General features: G+C 44.8%; 2 protein-coding genes across 6 annotated transcripts in view; one reads left to right on the top strand and one right to left on the bottom strand.

The window, feature by feature from the left end:
• The first annotated feature begins 1,478 nt into the window (after nucleotides 1–1,478).
• Nucleotides 1,479–16,011, top strand: FAM228B (family with sequence similarity 228 member B). Of its 4 annotated transcripts, none has more exons than XM_031046628.2 (10): nucleotides 1,479–1,587; nucleotides 2,834–2,929; nucleotides 4,985–5,092; nucleotides 5,970–6,089; nucleotides 7,970–8,044; nucleotides 8,724–8,921; nucleotides 11,970–12,047; nucleotides 12,896–12,983; nucleotides 13,087–13,228; nucleotides 14,546–16,011. In XM_031046628.2, exons 1-10 carry the CDS (start codon nucleotides 1,582–1,584, stop codon nucleotides 14,601–14,603), a joined length of 969 nt encoding a protein of 322 aa, XP_030902488.2. In that variant the 5' UTR covers nucleotides 1,479–1,581; the 3' UTR covers nucleotides 14,604–16,011. The 4 variants fall into 4 exon arrangements, with proteins under 4 accessions (XP_030902488.2, XP_030902489.2, XP_030902493.2 ...); XM_031046629.2 differs by having other exon boundaries at nucleotides 14,208–16,011; XM_031046633.2 differs by lacking the exon at nucleotides 8,724–8,921.
• Nucleotides 15,607–17,268, bottom strand: part of ITSN2 (intersectin 2) — an 87,215-nt gene continuing 85,553 nt past the window's right edge. For both annotated transcript variants that reach the window (XM_034060946.1, XM_031046626.2), the window contains exon 39: nucleotides 15,607–17,083. In XM_034060946.1, the coding sequence (XP_033916837.1) occupies nucleotides 16,926–17,083 (158 nt within the window). In that variant the 3' untranslated portion in view covers nucleotides 15,607–16,925. The remainder of the gene's footprint in view (nucleotides 17,084–17,268) is intronic.

Genomic DNA, 17,268 nt, shown 5'->3' with positions numbered 1-17,268 from the left:
CTTCCAGTATCTGAAGGGGGCCTGTAAGGATGCTGAGGATGAACTCTTCAGTAGTGATAAGACAAGAGGTAATGGGTTAAAACTTAAACAGGGAAACTTTAGATTGGATATAAGGAAGACATTCTTTACTGTTAGGGTGGTGAGGCACTGTAATGGGTTGCCCAGGGAAGTTGTAAATGCTCCATCCCTGGCGGTGTTCAAGGCCAGGCTGGATGAAGTCTTGGGTGACATGGTTTAGTGTGAGGTGTCCCTGCCCATGGCAGGGGGGTTGGAACTTGATCTTAAGGTCCTTTCCAACCCTAACTATTCTATGATTCTATGGTTATTTTACTTTCAAATGGTCAGCACTAACATGGTTATTGTTAGACCTCTGAGTCACTGCAGCACTGTTCGGCTGAAGTTTGGGATTAAACCTCACATTTCTGTTGTGTGATGGTATCTCTGGCAACAAGAGAAGTGAGATACTGATTAAATCTTCAGGTATCAGCATGCATCTCATCTGGTTTACTGCAGTCCTGGCCAGCTACTTGGTAAAAAAAAAATACACTGCATACCAACACTTTTGTTAGTGCCATTGTGCTCAGGTCATAATTGATTAGTAGAAAACGTGTATTTTCTTATCACTTGAGTACAGCTATATCATACATGAGATTTCAGTTTCAATTTTAGTTTCATTAAGTCAGTGTTATGCAATAACATATGAAATCTTGTAATAGAATTTAGTGAGCTAAAGCAGGATATACCCTGTAACTTTATTGCTGTGTAGTTCAGATGGGTTTATTTTACATTAAGCTATTGGAAATGCCATTAGTATTTCAGTTAAATACAGCTATCAGGCGTGTTATAGTCACCAGGCAGAGTGTTTATTAGTAAGCGCTGAGCAGTGGGGATGTATTTGAATTACAAACGAGTAATGAATGAGCTCGGGGGCCGTGGCCAGACGCCAAGCCCTACACGAAGCCTGGCGGAAGACTGCGCGCTCGGCGCGGCAGGATCACAGGCCGGCGCAGCGTATCTGCATTGCCTCCCGCTTTCTGCCGCCAGCCGGGCGGTTTCCGGTGGTCCCCGCTGCCCGAACCAGCAGCCCTCTGCCGCAGGGGCCCACGACGGCCGGTCCCGCTAAGGCGTTTCCAAGCATCCCCAGCGAGCCCGCTGCGCCCCACGTCCCATCGCGGTGCTGGGGATCGTACCTGCCTACTTCTGCCTCACGGGCGGAGCAAGGCGCTCGGCTCCCCTCGGCGCTTCCATTCGGGATCCGCGCTGCCCCTCACCTGCCCCAGAGGCCGGCTGCCCTCGCTCCTGATTGGCTCACTCACCAAGGCGCTCCCTTTTCTGATTGGTGGGAAGATCTACGCATGGCCACAGACACCGGAGGAGGGCGCTAAGGTCCTGGTTGCCATGGCAGCAGTGGACGCTAGGCGGCCGGGCGCGGAGGGATCCGGCAGTGCCTTCAGCCGGCCCTTGTCAGGGACGCCATGCCTCACAGCGCCGGCTCCCACCGCAGCGGCTCCCCCCACAGCTGCGTACCGGCTGCCCTGAGGCCTCCCGGTGCCCCGCTGGACGTGGTGAGCCGACCCCGGCATGGGGGTGCGCGAAGCGCTGCTGCCTGCCCTATCCTCCCCTCGGCCCGGCCCCTGGGGCGGCCCGGCCTCTACCTCTGACCGGTGCTGTCCCCTCGCCGCCTCCGAGGTGCAGGGGCGAGGCCCGTGCTGTGGGTGCGTGCGTGTGTCTTATCTGTTAGTTTGACTTCACCAGCCGCAAGGTTCTGTTCATAGAGCTGCCCTGCTTGCTCTGGAGCTGGTTCACTCCTCCGCTTGGTCCTGGCACCAGAGGGAATTGGAGGGGACCAAGCCCCGAGCGAAGGCAGCCAGCTGTGCTCTCAAAGGGTGACATCCATGTGTGCTGTCATGGTGACACGTGAGCCCGCAGGCAGGGCCCATATCAGGGACTTTGTCAGAAAGGGGCTTTTGAGAGGACTGAGGCATGTGTGAGGTTACTTAGTTTTTGCCACAGAAATAATTTCAACCTGTCTTCCCAAAGCTGTTGCAAAGGCTTGTGTTTGGGCAGAGACTGGATTTTAGCAGATGGGTGTTTGAGGGAGAACCTTCTGCTTTACTGAACAGACCCCATGAAGCAAGAGAAACCTGTCTTAAAAAAAAATAAATTACTAATATAAAGCTATGCTGCTGACAGCAAAGCAGGATATGGGTATACCTGGCAGGAAATTTTAAGAAGGGTTATTCTCAGCTTTGATCATATAAGAACAAATGTCCTAACACAGAACAGCCAACCTGCTCATGGGGTGTAGCATTTGCAGGCTGCAGCAAAGTTAGAGTGACTTCAGACCTTGATTTAACCACTCAAGACTCTGGAAATCCTTTACTGTATTTCTGTCCAAGCATGTGAGTAAGTTTTAAGACCTGTGAAACAGGTGGTGTCTAAGTTGGCCCTGCCGTTGTCAGTGATGAAGAGTTGGCATCTAACAGGAGTCCAAACAAAATGGAAAAATAAAGGAATAAAATTTAGTCGCAGCTTGAGTTATGAAGATTGGGAGGAAAAATTGCAGCTAGAGATTTTACCACATGTTTCTTTAAAGCAAATTGCTACAGCAGGCAGATTTTCCTGTTTGATCTGTTTCACCTCTCCTGGGGTCCCAATTCTCAGTGAGAGCAACTTCTGCTCACAGAAGAGCTTGATCTGTCTTTGTAAGATGAATGAAGATGGAGTTCTGATACTAGACACTGGAACCAGATGGAAAGGAGGCTAGTGGGGTTTTTTGTTTGTTTTGCAAGTGTAGAAATGATTAAAATATACATTTTCCCTCATTTTCCAGGGATTTACAGCATCCCTATCTCAGAGCAGAACTACTTTGAGTGGAAGGACATCTGCAGAAGATGCCTTGAAGCTGAAGCCTGTGACATCTTTGCAGGTAGGGGTATATATTGCTCATAGGCAGGTACATTGAGTTGTCTAATACCAAATCTGTAGCACCTCAGGTATCCGGATGTTCTTCAATCCTTACTGTTCATCTGTTTATTTGATATCAGAAATTAGTTCAGTGCTATTCAGAGTGCTGTTCCTGTTATTTATCCATGCAGGTAATACAGTGCACAGCCTCCTTTAATCAGTCATTGCAGGAGGCAGAATAAACTTTTGGAATACTTCCTCTGCTATTCAGAGATGATGAGGTCAGATATGCTTTACAGCATTCCCTGGAGCTTAGTAGGCATGGTCTGTCTGGAAAAAGAGGAGATTGTTGTCAGAGCAGGGGACTTCTCAGAGGGAATGCCAGCCTCCATGGCAGCCACAACAGTCTGCGAAAGCTATGAGTAACACATAGATAAATAAAATATCTTCATACCGAGATGGAGGGAGGAAGGGTACCTGCTCTCCAAAGCATGTAGTAGTGTCCTAATTGTAAGCCCCTGTTTTATTCTGCATCTTTTGTTTCCTCTGTACAGAGAAAGCAGAAGATCATGTTAGAGGAAGTGCCTACCACAGTGCTAAGTCTTGTATTTATTTCTGGGTTTGGAAGCTGTCTTACAGGGGCTGAAAAAATACAGTAGAGGATTGGGATGTTGTGACCTATTCCACTGCAAATCTTTTTGTTTACCTTGTGTCTCATGGAAGAATAGAAATCTTGCAAAGTTATGCAGGAGGGAAGTGAAATCCTTCATACCATTTGCATTATATAGGCTTTTATCCTTGCTTTGGCTTCTCCTGGATTATGTGGCAGAAGTGAGTTTTTCTTTCATAGAAGGAGTTGGAGTGAAAAACATGAGCTTATAGATTTGAGAAAGTTTCAAAGCTTGACTGCGTGAGACACTGAGCAACCTTGTCTGCGAGGCTGGCTGTTCTTCAAGGAGGCAGTGGGACCAGATCACCTCCAGAAGTCCCTTCCAATGAGCGCTTTCCTGGGTTTTTTGACTCAGTCACAAAAGACAGGAAAGCATTGATGTGAGGAGGCAGGAATATCCAGGCAGATGTATCTGTTAGTGCTTAAAAGCAGGGATTATGCAATTAAACAAATTGGGATGTAGATTAAAGACTTAACGTTGAACCAATGGTAAGCGATTTCAATCTGCAGTGTAGTGAGGTCTGTTAGGAGTCAGGACCACTGAAGTGCTGGATTGGATAAAGTCTTAAATGTTGTCTTGTACAAAACCAAAACATTGTTACTGTCTACACATTCAGAGAGTCTGTAGACTCTTTTAACTAGATGTTTCCAATAACTGAAGAACAGGTTTGTTTCATAACTGAAAGATCTGTCTGAGGAGTGTGGATGTCAGTATCTGCAGAAGTAAGCTCTTATTTTGGTCTACTCTTTAACTAAGTAGTTTTGTGAATACAACATTTCCTGTAAGCAGTGTGTCTCTAGTGAATCTGAAGGAAATCAGGGTTTAAATGGGAGTTCCTCTAAAGGGCATTTTGCTTCTGTGCTTCTTATGTCTCTCTGTTATAAATTGATCCAGATATACTGCTGCAAGTACAATAGATGAGGTGGAATTTTCTCTCTGGAGCTCAGAGTTAGTGCTTCAGTGTAAGCTTCATCTGATAGATCTAAATTTAAAACCCACTAAAATTCAACCCTCCCTATGGTGGAATGTGGAGGTTCTTTGAAAGTGACTTTTATGTAACTGAAAAAGCACAAAAGAAAGAAGTAAAAAGTCAGGAGCTAGAATTTGATAGCTCTGAAATATTTTCAAAGCTGAGGAGGATTCTGGAATAATTTCTGAGTCACTCTGTTCTTTGAAACAAAATGTACTATCATCCATTGCTAATGGAGTTGAGGACAGTCTATCAGACAATCTGATACTTTATCTCTCTGTTTAATTTTATGTGATAGGAAAATGCTGCTGCTGTCAGCAGTTAGAATTCCTTTAGAGATTTGTTTCATTGTTTTGTGGGAAGTATAAGAAACCTGGGGGGGGTTCCATTTATACAGCAGTTTTATATGCTTTGAATATTTTAATGTTTCTCCCAGGCTAGTCCAATAATCCATAGTGTGAGTAGCTCAGAGGCTCCATGGTGGCTACCAAGATTTATGTGCCCGAGACCTGTGAGAAAACTTGATCAGCAAAGGCTCTGCCAGGTGAGTGACTCAGCGTTCCTTCAGCTGTAGATTCTACTGTGAAGACATGTAAAACCAGTATCTATAACTGGGATCCCAGAACATTTGGGTGCAATTGAGCTCCTGTCTTGAACAGTCAGCCTAATACTACTGAAGGTCTGGGCAGTGATGTGGTCGGTTGGTCTGTGTGTGCTCCAGAACTGCTGTCCCCAGCATATGCTTGGATTCATGTGTGAGTCCTCCTTAGCAGGAACTCTGTGCTTCAGTCTGTCCCCCAAGGCATGCTCTGAAAATTGCATTACAACAAGATGTGTGTGCTCTGTCCTTCCTGTCAGCCTGTTGTAGATTGAGTCTGTCTAGTGTGAATTGTCTGTTTAGTGTTCGTGTATTACATGAGTCTTCCAGAGGAACCCCAAAAGTTAATGCCGGTCAGCAGTGTTAGCACATTCAGAAATCATATTGCAGCCTTTCTTACATGTGCATAAGGTGCTGCTGACTCAGTGAGCTATGGCCTAATATTACAATAGGTGCTTAAACTATGAGTGGCTAGAATTGGACCTGTATATGTATCTTCCTTCAGAGAAGAGTGCCCAAATAATTAAAATCATGGCTTTATATGGGGATATCTCAATCTCCATCATTCCTGTTTCATCTGTGTGAAACGTTCTTCATCTCCTATGCTGAAGTATTCCTGACAGCTGCTACAAGGATGCTTTGTTATATTTCCTGCACAGAAATAAGGGGATTTGCCAGGCAGGGGGGTGTGAAGATGTTAGGTGAACTTCCTACTGTTCTATCCCAGTTTGTAGCTTGATTGTGGAACCTAGAGGAGAATGTGATCTTTGAGAAGGCTGACTTTCTTTGCAGACCTTTTTCTTTTTTGTTAACATTTATGCAGAGGTTCTCCTCAGCATCAGCAAAGAGCAGCACAACAGATACTTCTGAGTGCAGAAGAAATTTTGAGGAGAAAAGTAATACTAAAGATTGGCTAACAGAGAAAGACTTCAGCTGTGAGAAGGTACGAGTGGAGGAATGAAATGCAATGGAAGGTGTGGAGGGAGGAATAAAAATGGTGATTTGCAAAATTCTGTAAAATCCAAGATACATTTATTGTTGGGAGGGGGAGCAAAGAACTCTGGAAATAGCGAAACAATGGGTTTTATCAAGCCCTTCCTTGCATCATTTTGAAGCAGGTCTTTTGAGTACCATGCAATTTGATGTGTGAAAGTTTCCCATAACACCTTAAACAAGCTTATGACTTTTTAGAATCATGGACTCAAAGAACAGCCCAGGTTGGAAGGGACCTTGAAAGATCGTCTGGTCCAACCTTTCTTGGGAATCATAGAATAGTTAGGGTTGGAAAGGACTTTAAGATCATCTAGTTCCAACCCCTCTGCCATGGGCAGGGACACCTCACACTAAACCATATCACCCAAGGCTTCATCCAACCTGGCCTTGAACACCGCCAGGGATGGAGCATTCACAACTTCCCTGGGCAACCCATTGCAGTACCTCACCACCCTCACAGTTAAGAATTTCTTCCTTATATCCAGTCTAAACTTCCCCTGTTTGAGTTTTAACCCATTACCTCTTGTCACTACTGAAGAGTTCATCCCCAGCATCCTTACAGGCCCCCTTCAGATACTGGAAGGCTGCTATGAGGTCTCCATGCAGCCTTCTCTTCTCCAGGCTGAACAGCCCCAACTTTCTCAGCCTGTCCTCATACAGGAGGTGCTGCAGTCCCCTGATCATCCTCGTGGCCCTCCTCTGGACATGTTCCAACAGTTCCATGTCCTTTTTATGTTGAGGACACCAGAACTGCACACAATACTCCAAGTGAGGTCTCACAAGAGCAGAGTAGAGGGGCAGGATCACCTCCTTTGACCTGCTAGTCACACTTCTTTTGATGCAGCCCAGAATACGGTTGGCTTTCTGGGCCGCAAGCGCACACTGCAGCCAGCTCATGTTCATTTTCTCATTGACCACCACCCCCAAGCCCTTCTCTGCAGGGCTGCTCTGAATTTCTTCTCTGCCTAGCCTGAAGCTGTGCCTGGGAAAGGGATACTGGAGGAGATTGCCTAGCACCCTGTCCAGCTGCATCTTGAAAATCCCCAGATATGGGGACTCCACCCCATTCCTGGGAAGCTTGTTCCAGTGAATGATTGATCTCACTGTAAAAAATTTCTCATATTGAGATGAAACCTCTCCCAATGCAACTTGTACCCATTGCCCCCTGTCTTCTCCATGTGACTCCTTGTGAAGAGAGAGCCTCCATCCTCTCTGTAGCCATCCTTAGAGTACTGGCAATCTGTCGTGAGGTTCCCCCAGCCCTTCTCTTCTCCAGGAGAAGAGACCTAATTCCTTCAGTCAAAGGAGACTCTTTTGCTTCTGTAAGGATTCTTCAGATGTGTATTATCCTGAAGGAAGAATTTTCACCTATTCACTGATGTGTGTTCTGAGTACACTCTGCTTGTGGTTCTCAGCTGGAGAGATGTCTGTTTCTCCCTGGTGCTGTGGCCAAGGAGGGGAATGGTCTGGTACCACTGAACATGTACATTGTAGTTCTTCCAAAACTATTCTGTTGTTACATTTAACCTAACTGTCCAGAGCAAGTCTCTCAAGGCCAGGTTGGATGGGGCTTTCAGCAACCTGGTCTAGTGGAAGGTGTCCCTGCCTGTGGCAGGGGGCTTGGAACTAGGTGAGCTTTAAGGTGCTTTCCAATCAAAACCATTCTACCATTCTATGGTTCTATGATTTGCCTGCCTGTGCTATCCTGCCAGCTGAGTTATGGTATAGTGTGCTTTAATTACAACACAAGTAATTATTTTGAATTCAAAAGTAATTGTAATTCCTACTCCTACTTTTACTTCATATGGGTTTTTTTTTATGTTTTGTTAGGCAGCAGCTGATCAAAGTCGAGACATCATTGTTTCTGCTCACTGCATCTTGGACAGAGAAAATTATTTTGTGAGGGTAAGAAGTGGTATCTCTTCCCATTTGCTGTGTGCTTTCTTGTATGTCAGTGTGGTTGCTCTCCATCAGTGATTCATGAGAAAACATCAGTTGTCTGTATTCTTGAAAAACTAAATTTAGAAGTACATGTTTCTGGCCTCTTCATGTCTCCTTTGGATAGGACTGCAGTGGTAACCCTAAATATGAGCTCGGGAATCAGCTGGCTTTGGTGATTTACCTGCTTCTTTGCACCTAACTTTTGTTCTGTGGATGTGATTAGATGGTGATGGCAGGCCTGGGAATAAAGGGCAAGGGGGCTGATCTGATGTAGTGGGTTGTCAGTGCTACAGAGAGAAGGTCCTTCCCCTGCCACCAATTTTGCACAGTCTTGGGCTTATCAGACCCCCAGTCTGAAGCAATTTCAGCTCATGAACCTGGTGAAAGTGAGTGGTTTTCTGCCAGTCTTGCACTATAGCTTAAAAAATGAGAGTCTGAATTCCAGAGCTTGTTCCAGGGAGAGCTTGGAAACAAGTGGTGGGAGCTGGAGAGAGGGAGGAGCAGAAGGAAGGCCTGGCAAACAAGGCTTTTGCAGCCGTGACAAGTCAGATCAGGTCAGCCAAGCTGCCTGGCTTCACCCATGGAATCTTTGGTGTGGTTGGCCAATAGGTTGTTTGGGCTTTATTTTGCATTTCTTGCTTAGGAGGTGGACAGATATTTGAGGCACAATGAATTCTTAGATCTGAGAAAGAAGGAGATGCTCTACAAGAAATGGCTTGAGGATGTTTCAGAGCCACTGCTGCAGAAGATCGAGGACAAAATGGACAGCAAGTCAAGTGAAGAAATACGGAAAAGGAAAGAAGAACAATTCTCTCTCTATTTAGACTACTGTAAAAAGAAGGTAACAATGAGAAGTAAATTCCTGTCATGGAGAGGGTTGCATACAGAGGGTTGTGGGCAAGACACATGGATTCTGTAGTTCTGTGTGTTTCAATACTCATCAAACTTGGAGTCACTGCAGGAAATTCTTGTTGGTTTTCTTGATTTTTGCTCTGAATTTCACTCCACTGTGGAGTATCAGATCCCATGACTCCACTTTTTGCATCTCAGGAATGGATATAGAGCAACAGAAGCAGTTACATAATTGGCCACAAATTATATTTTATGTAGAGCAGGCTTTTGTTGCAACTGGAAACCACTGCACAGAGGAGTTATGAGACTGCAAACAAGCTTCCCATCCAGAAATAAAATTGTCATGGGAACTGTGTTGTTATATGAGAGCAAATGTTCATTTCTTCAAAGGTCTGATGTGAAAGACCCGCACACTTAAAATGCATGTAATGAGAAAGAGCTGCACCAGTCTTACTGTTGAAGTTCTGAGATATAAGAAGTAACATTGGGTGTCCTGTGCATATCTGGGTCTACATCAGCTCATCTCGCAGGCTTGTGTGGCAGGTCAGGACTTTGCTGGGTGTCCACCAAAAGCAATGGATGCTGTAATGAGATGTATTCTTCTCACTGCACAAGCACAGCACCAGTGATCAGCTTCCTCCTTTTCTTTGCTCTGTGGTGCCAGCTCTCTCATCAGCATGTCTGTAAAGCAGACTAAAGCCCATCAGATAAACAGGGCAATTGATTTGCTTAAGTTTGCATTAATTGTGGCAGTGTATGATAGGTTGTGCAAAACTTAAAGACACTTTTGTGGTTTTGTTACAGTAGTGACTTCTGGCTGTGCGTTTCCCTCCCCTTCAGTTCTGTTCATTTTCTCTTGCTCTCTTCAGTGCTGTTAGACTTCTCCTTGTCCTGTTCCTCAGATCTTCTCACCTTCCTGTGTCTCTGTCACTGGTCCATTCCCCCTATCCATATATATTCTTCTTCCTCCAGTTGTGCTTCTTGCACTCTTCCTCTCTCCAGGCAACCCTTTTACTCCATCCCCAACTCTGACACTGGTTTGCCCTCTTTTCTTCTATAGACTCCCCAGTGCTGTGTTTCGCACTCCTTGCTTCTTCTAATGACTCCTCCAAGTTCTCCACTGTCCTTTGCTTTCCAAAGCTGCCTTCTCCCCCTTTCCTCCTTACTCGTCCTCTCTAGTAGCACTCTTTCTCCTCACTGTCCTTTCAGGTTCCTCCATCTCAGTTTTTCTGTCAGTTTGTATTTCTACCTCCTTTATAATGCCATTTGCAGCCTTCCTCCTTTCCATCATTTCCCTGACTCCATTATTCCAAGTGACCTGCTCGTATATGTAATTTTCCTTAAATCTACCTCCTTTTCACCCCCATTCTCACCTCCTCCTTATTTCATTCCCAGGGACATGGTCTGCAAATGCATGATGAGGTGGTTGGTCACAGTGTGAAGATGGCAGCAGCTCTACTTTCTTTCTAGCACTGGCAGGGAAGTGCCACACTGCAGCCTGCGAGGACAGGGAAGTTTCCCTGGCCTGGCTTGCTGCTGTGTTAGCCACAGCTCATCTCTTGGAAGTCCAGGATATTGCAGGTGTTATGTGCTGAAATGCTGCAGAATAAGAGACCCTCTTGACTCATTTTCTAAGAGCAGGCTGTTACTCTGCTTTCTGCCAAGGGGTGTGCGAGTCACCAGACATCAATTGCAGGGAGGGATCAAACGTGGGTGTGCTCCACAGCCCTAAGTACAAATGACTGAGAGCATGTACTGTAACGGGGTGATGTGTAATAGTAAATCAAGGGGTGGCACTAAAACCCTGCAAAATGAGGCATTTTAGTGCTTAAATTTGAGACAGTGAGTGTGATTGCTGCTTTCACTCTGGGGAATTGCCAGATCCTGGGGAGCAGAGGACCCTGCAGGTGCAACAACATTCCTACTCAGCAGTAGCTGAAGCCCCATGGAACTGCCTGGGTGCTCACTGAGTGTCTGGGAACAGCACAAGCCCTTGGGGCCTGGCTTGCTCGCCTGTGTGAGCACCTTCAACACAGTGACCTCTGAAACCTACTGCAGAGCCCACATTGTTTGATTTGGACTCATCCTTCAGCGCTCCTGAACCGTTCAGGTTAAAGCACGGGTTTTCCAACTCTTTAACTTGAAATCACATCCACAGATTGCCAAAAAGAACTGTTTAGGGCTTTAGATCTGAAAGACCATGGGCTGAAGATTTCCTTCCTTCCTGAGACCCCTGAAGAACCATCTGCACAAGAAAGCTGAAAAACTTCATTTCCAAGGTTTTGGAGGAATGGAAAGAGTATTAGGGAGAAGTATTTGATATATATGCTTGCCCTGCTCTTACTGTTGTTAGAGTGTCACTTGTGGGTTCTGTTCTTTTCTGTTACTTTTTTTTACTTCTGTTTTGTTTTCTCCTCTGTACAGCTCTTACTTGATGCAATTTAGGTAAGTCCTGGGTTATTTGGTATAAACAGTGCATTATAATGTTGCAACAAACAGTTGCAATTTACCTTTATCAGCATCAGGCTTGATCACTGTGTCAACCTCAGTCTCTGTTCAGCTTCTTGATGGCCTGTTTGATCTGGTATTCTTTGGTCTTGCCATCAACAGTGGATGCCAAGTGGTGGTACTGGCTGTTCCCCAGCTAACTCTGGTCATAGAGAACCAGAACTCAGCCTCTTTTTAATATCTGTTCCCATCTCTGTCAAACATTTTCTCTTGAACAGAACTTCCTTTTTCTTGACTACCCCAGCTGTGGTTAGCATTTTAGCCTGTAATTTCTTCTGGATGCTTCGTGAAATCATTTATGATGTATTCATGCCTATAATAAATTAAAATAGATGGAAAGTTTTTCCTGTTACACTTAAGTCACCTTCTTTCTGAGATGCAGTGTGTGAAAATTCAGGATTCCTTTTCTCCACCACTCTTGGTGCTGTGTTCATATCACACCTGGGAGTGTAATACCTGAGCTGGCTGCTCTTGCTGTTTTATCACCAATAGCTTATGAGACCTGACACAGTACCTGCTTCTCCCACAGGGCTATGTGATTTTGGATGATTATGACCCATCAGAATATGACCCATTCTTCCTGAGGACATCTACAGACTGGTGGAAGGTGTGGTAATTATTTATGCCATGAGGTCTAGGGGCACTCTTTGGCCAGAAGGAAGTTAATGGCTGGAGGGGAGGCAGAGTGTGTTACTGATGTGCTGCTATGGGGCTGGCATAGAGCAACATGTTATAGTTTTATTAACAAATGAACAAATATGGGTCCCAGCTCCTGCTGCATTAAACTCAAGTGTGTTTGAAAATGTTTTTCACTGGGAAATGGTTTGGATCCATACTAAGCCCAGACTTGGAGGCACAGTAGGCAGTGGGGGGGGGGGGGGAGAGGTTTGTTTTCCCCCTCTGAAGTTCATTGTAGCAGTGTGGGAAGCATCCTATCTAACAGGGGTTGGTGGGTCCCCAGCAAGCTGGATGTGTGTTCTGTAGGAGGCAATCCAACAGTTCAGATGGTCTTTATAGAAGCTCACTCAAATGCACCAAGGGCTAATAGAAGGGTTAGGGAGCACTTGGACACAAATCTATGAAGTGCAATTCTCTAAATCCCTTCTGGATGCTGAGCCCTCAGCAGCTGTGGCGTTGGAGCTGATACTTCATTGCAATGTGTGAGCCCCTGCAGGGTTCATCAAGATCAAATGCCTCGAGGAGATCAGATCTCATCTCTATGGTCTAACTCTGTGGCACAGTTGTTGAATGCACTATATGGCCTGCCCGAGGATCTGAGAGGCTCAGTATTTCTGACACCACTCAAGTCTGCCACCTGTTTTTATTCATAAAAAATGAGGTTGATGCTCCTTCCCTGCTAACCAGTGGTATCCTGACATTTACCTCTGACTTTGGTCTTTTGGGGCTGACAAAGTGCTTGTGTTGCTAAGCATGACATAACTGTCTGTGTCACAGGTTTCAATACCAGCTTTACAGGATCCTCTGTTAAGAGACATTCAAAGAAAGTTGATTGAGACAGGCATTACCAAGCAGTGCGAGACAGGTACTTTAAACAACTGGAATCCCTTGGAAGTGTTTCGTACTGGCGGGTTGCGCTTGCTTGTGACAGTATGTGCTCACACGAGGCACTTGTTACTTTCTGCCAGGAAGACCATGGTCTACCAGAGAACTGAACAAACTCGTTAGAGAACTGCCACTGCTTCCTTTGAGCCGGCAGCATATGAATGCAGTTGAGTGGCTGAAGATACCACACAGCTACATTGCTAGTGAAGTTTACCAAACAAAGAGGTAAGAGGTAATGTGGTGTTTATTGAGAGGCAGCACAACAGCTACAGTGGATGAGGCCTTTCCTTCTTGGCTGCATAGCAGACTATTTGTTAAAAGTTAAATTTCATAGTGAATTCTGCTTTATTGTGTATTTCTCCTGAGAAAGAAGTGTTGGTGAAGTGAAAAGCCTTCAGGGTGCTTTACTGGAAGATCTAAAAAGGTTTATGGTTCATACTTGCCTTGGGTTTTAGGGTTGGTTTGTTTTTTCTATTAGTTTCTAGATTTGGGATCAGTAGGAGGTCATACTTGTGTCACAGATTGGAAGGGATCTCTGGGGGTGGTCTTGTCCAACCCCTCTGCTAAAGCAGGACCACAGAGAGCCAATTGACAGCCACCATGTCTAGGCAGCTTTTGAATATCTCCTAGGATGGGGACTCCACAACCACCCTGGGCAGCCTGTGCCAGTACTCAGTCAACTTCACAGTAAAGAAGTGTTTCCTGATGTTCACACATCCTGTGTTTACCTGTGTGCCCATTACCTCTGGTCCTGTCACTTGGCACTACTGAAAAGAGCCTGGCTTTGTCTTCTTTGTACCTTTCATAGACACTAACGAGATTCTCCTAAGCCTTCTCTTCTCCAGGCTGAACTGTCCCAGCTTTCTCAGCCTTGTCTCGTATTTGCTCAACCAGTGTCCTTTGACCATTGAGTATCATGGCTCAAACCATGATGCTGGTTCTGCAAAGGAGTGGCCTGTGGTGAGGGAGCTACACACCACTCCAGAAAGTTGTATCCTATAGCTGAGCTGAGAGGTTGCTTTTTGGCATACAGGCTGGTTGGACTCGAAATTGCAGCATGGATGTCTAATGGTGAGCTGAACTGGAGCAGCGATGCAGCTGCCTAGACTGAGAACACTAGAGAGCCAAGACCAGCTGGTCCTGACAGAGAAGCAGTTGGGATCAGAGTGGTCCTATTTTTTAATGATCATGCTTTTTTTTACAGTCCAGGCTCTGATTCACCCCTTTGAAAACTCTCTGGTTCTGTCACTGCAGTACACAACACTTAAAGGAACTCCTGCTCCCCAGTGACAAGAACATCAAGGTGAACTGAGAGCCTGATGTCCTCCTGAGCCAGGCGCACTCTGCCCCTCAGCCCCTGCCTTGGAGTTTTGTGGTTTTTACTAGCCCAAAGCTTTACTCCACAGGAAAACTGGTCACAATGACAAACATTTCCTGGAGTGACTCAGTGTGGGAAAGAGCTAGTGCAGGAAGCTGTGCTGGGCCCCAGCAGCCTTCGTGCTGCATGGACTGGCAATAGTTTTTGCTTCTGTTTGTTTAAAGGAGAAAAGCCACCAACTACGACAGAGACAACATACAGTATCATCTGTCCTCCAGCTGATTGCAGTGGCAAGCAAAGCCATCAGAAGGTACCATCTGCAAAGTACGTTGTTATCTCCTACCAGAGCAAGAGGGAACAAGCCAGGTCTTCTGGCAAACTGCAATAAACCTGTTGTCTCAAACATGTAATTCTGAAGTAGTTAGCAGCCAGAGAAATGTTTGAGCTGCTGCTCCTGTTATTTCCAGCTCCAGTTCATGCTATACAGGCCAAATCCTACTATTTTAGGAGGTTTAACTTAGGCTCAGCCCTGCAAAGACAGTGCTGATGCCCTCTGGTTTATATAGGGCAAGTCTTCTCACCAGTTCATCTCCTTTAATGAAAAAAGGTTAGAAAAAGGTCTGGTAGGCCCCAGACTCTGCACGTTATCCCCAGCTCTGAGGCCGCTGTATTTCCTATGACAGGAAGTGTGGTGGTAGCACTGGGCAGAGGGAATGGCAAAGCTTGCACAATTTTAGCTGCAGCTGTTGCAAATTTTTGTGAAGCTGAAAGACCTCACCTTGAGATTTAGGAACAAACTCTCTCTTGAATGAGAAGGAGGCACTCCTGGCAATGTGCCTCGTCAGCAGATGTGTGCAGAGGAGTGGCTTAGAAAGCGCTGATAAGGAAATAAAGGTTTGGTTTTGTTTGTTCAAGTCTTTATCAGAACTCCCATAGCAAAATATTATTTACAAAATAATGGTAGGCTACTAACAAGGTTTCAAAGGACTTTCCCCTGGAGGCAGTGTACAAGCAGCAAATCAAACTAACACACAGATGAGTGTTCTGAGAAGGCAGGAATTATGAGGGGAGAGCAGGAGGAAAGTGTTTTGTACAAAACAGAGCTTTTTGGAGATCTGGTGCTGAGCACCACGTACTGTCAGTGCCCTGCAGATGGGTTTCTCTCCTGTTCCACTGCAGTGTGTGACTGCACAGCAGCTCTGGTGTTGAAGCCTGAGAACAGAATTCCTCACGGCTTGTACAAGAAGGTCCAAACTCCCACTGTACAGACACAGACCCTCAAGAATTTCCAAGATTTAGTTTTATTTAGGATTAGAAATACTGAACCACAGAAAACTTGTTAAAAGAAACAGAGGTCAACTCAGCCCTATAACAGGAGGGTGTACAGGCAGCAATCGGGTGTGAAACTGTCAGACATCAGGAGGTGCTGCTGTCCCCGTGGAAGACAAGGGCCCACATTGCTCGGAATTCCATGCTGTGCTTTTCCAACAATGCAGTTTAAGGAGGCAGTAAAATGGTTACAATGTATCAAACCCTTTATAAACAAACTCTTCTTTTGCTTAACCAGCCTTGATTTTGATGCCGAGAGGAAATTTTTGCTTTCAAATAACCTCATTTTACAGAATCATACTGGGGTGCCAGCTCCCCCCAGCAAACCCTTCAACTTGTAATAAACTTTTCTTGAATTTAATCCTCTAAATTTTTTCTCATTATTTCACATTCCCCTGTAAAATAAAATATACTTTTTAAAAATCACTGCATCAATAAACATCTGTAAACAAATTACATTAATAAACTTATATTTTACTTTCTATATACATGTTGGCAATGTCAAAGCTTCAAGATTCACTTGGAGGTCTACAAGACCAAGGAAATGTACACAAATAACTTATATTTAGGAAAAAAAACAAACGCTGAAGAGTATTTTGCCACATTACCGTGGGTCACAGTATTTAAAATATCTTTTTTTCTAGTTTTTCTTCACAACCACATTGTCTCAGCAGAGAATGAGGAATCAAACAGAAGCAGAAAGAAAAATCAAGTAGCAGTTACTGATTTCAGTGCAGAACTAAGTCAAGTAAGAAACTACACTTGATTCTTAAAGAATATACAAGGTATCAGAGACTTCTCCAGTGCTAAGGCTTCTTCAGCATTTAATCTTTAAAACTATCATCCTGAGATGGGAAGATTCCAGTGGATATCACTTTGCAGATTTCAAATGGAATGATTCTAGTGCTGAGCTTAAACCATTCCTCAGTCTGGATGTCAGACTAAGTGGTAAAATATACATGCGTCTTGATGCCACATTTCTAGTGAATACTTCTTATGGCCCTGAAAATGGAAACATTGGCATCCAAACCCAAGATATTCCAACATAATAAAAAGGCACTGAGCTATAGAACTGTATATACAGTAACATTTGTGTTTGCATAGATCAACAACAACTTTGAACGCTGCAAGGAGCTAAACGCAACCAGGAATTAAGAGGAAATACGGAAGCAGCAGAAATTTTGCTTAATAATCAGCACGGGGCAAGGCATCTTTTACAGAAAAGCTGTTGAGGCCATCAGCTTCGGCTGTCCTTCATAAATTAAGGAAGTGTTCTTAGTGGAGTGTTTTCTGGTCAAAGAGCTGCAGGTCGAAGCGGACCCACACTTCACCTGTGGGAACTTCATGCAGCAGTAGGTGCTTGGTCGTGGGGCCTTTGCTTTCTTGTTCTGTTCTGATTTTTGCTACTGGAACTTCAGTGCGACCCAAAAAATCTGTCAGGCAAGCAAATAAGAAATGTCATTAAGCAAAGATGTTAAGCTTAGAATTTGAAAGTGTCAGGTTAAGCAGCAATGTTGTGTAGTAAATATTTAGTTCCAGAGCACCGAGTAGCCCTCAGTCCTCTGTAGATCAGCCAGGTCTTTTAATACAGAATTAAGATGGAAAATATGCCTTTTTT

The sequence above is a fragment of the Melopsittacus undulatus genome, chromosome 3 (assembly GCF_012275295.1).
Source record: "Melopsittacus undulatus isolate bMelUnd1 chromosome 3, bMelUnd1.mat.Z, whole genome shotgun sequence".
In the NCBI taxonomy this organism is placed as follows: domain Eukaryota; kingdom Metazoa; phylum Chordata; class Aves; order Psittaciformes; family Psittaculidae; genus Melopsittacus; species Melopsittacus undulatus.
The sequence above is the reverse complement of the archived record's forward strand: the minus strand, read 5'-3'. Positions and strand labels throughout refer to the sequence as shown.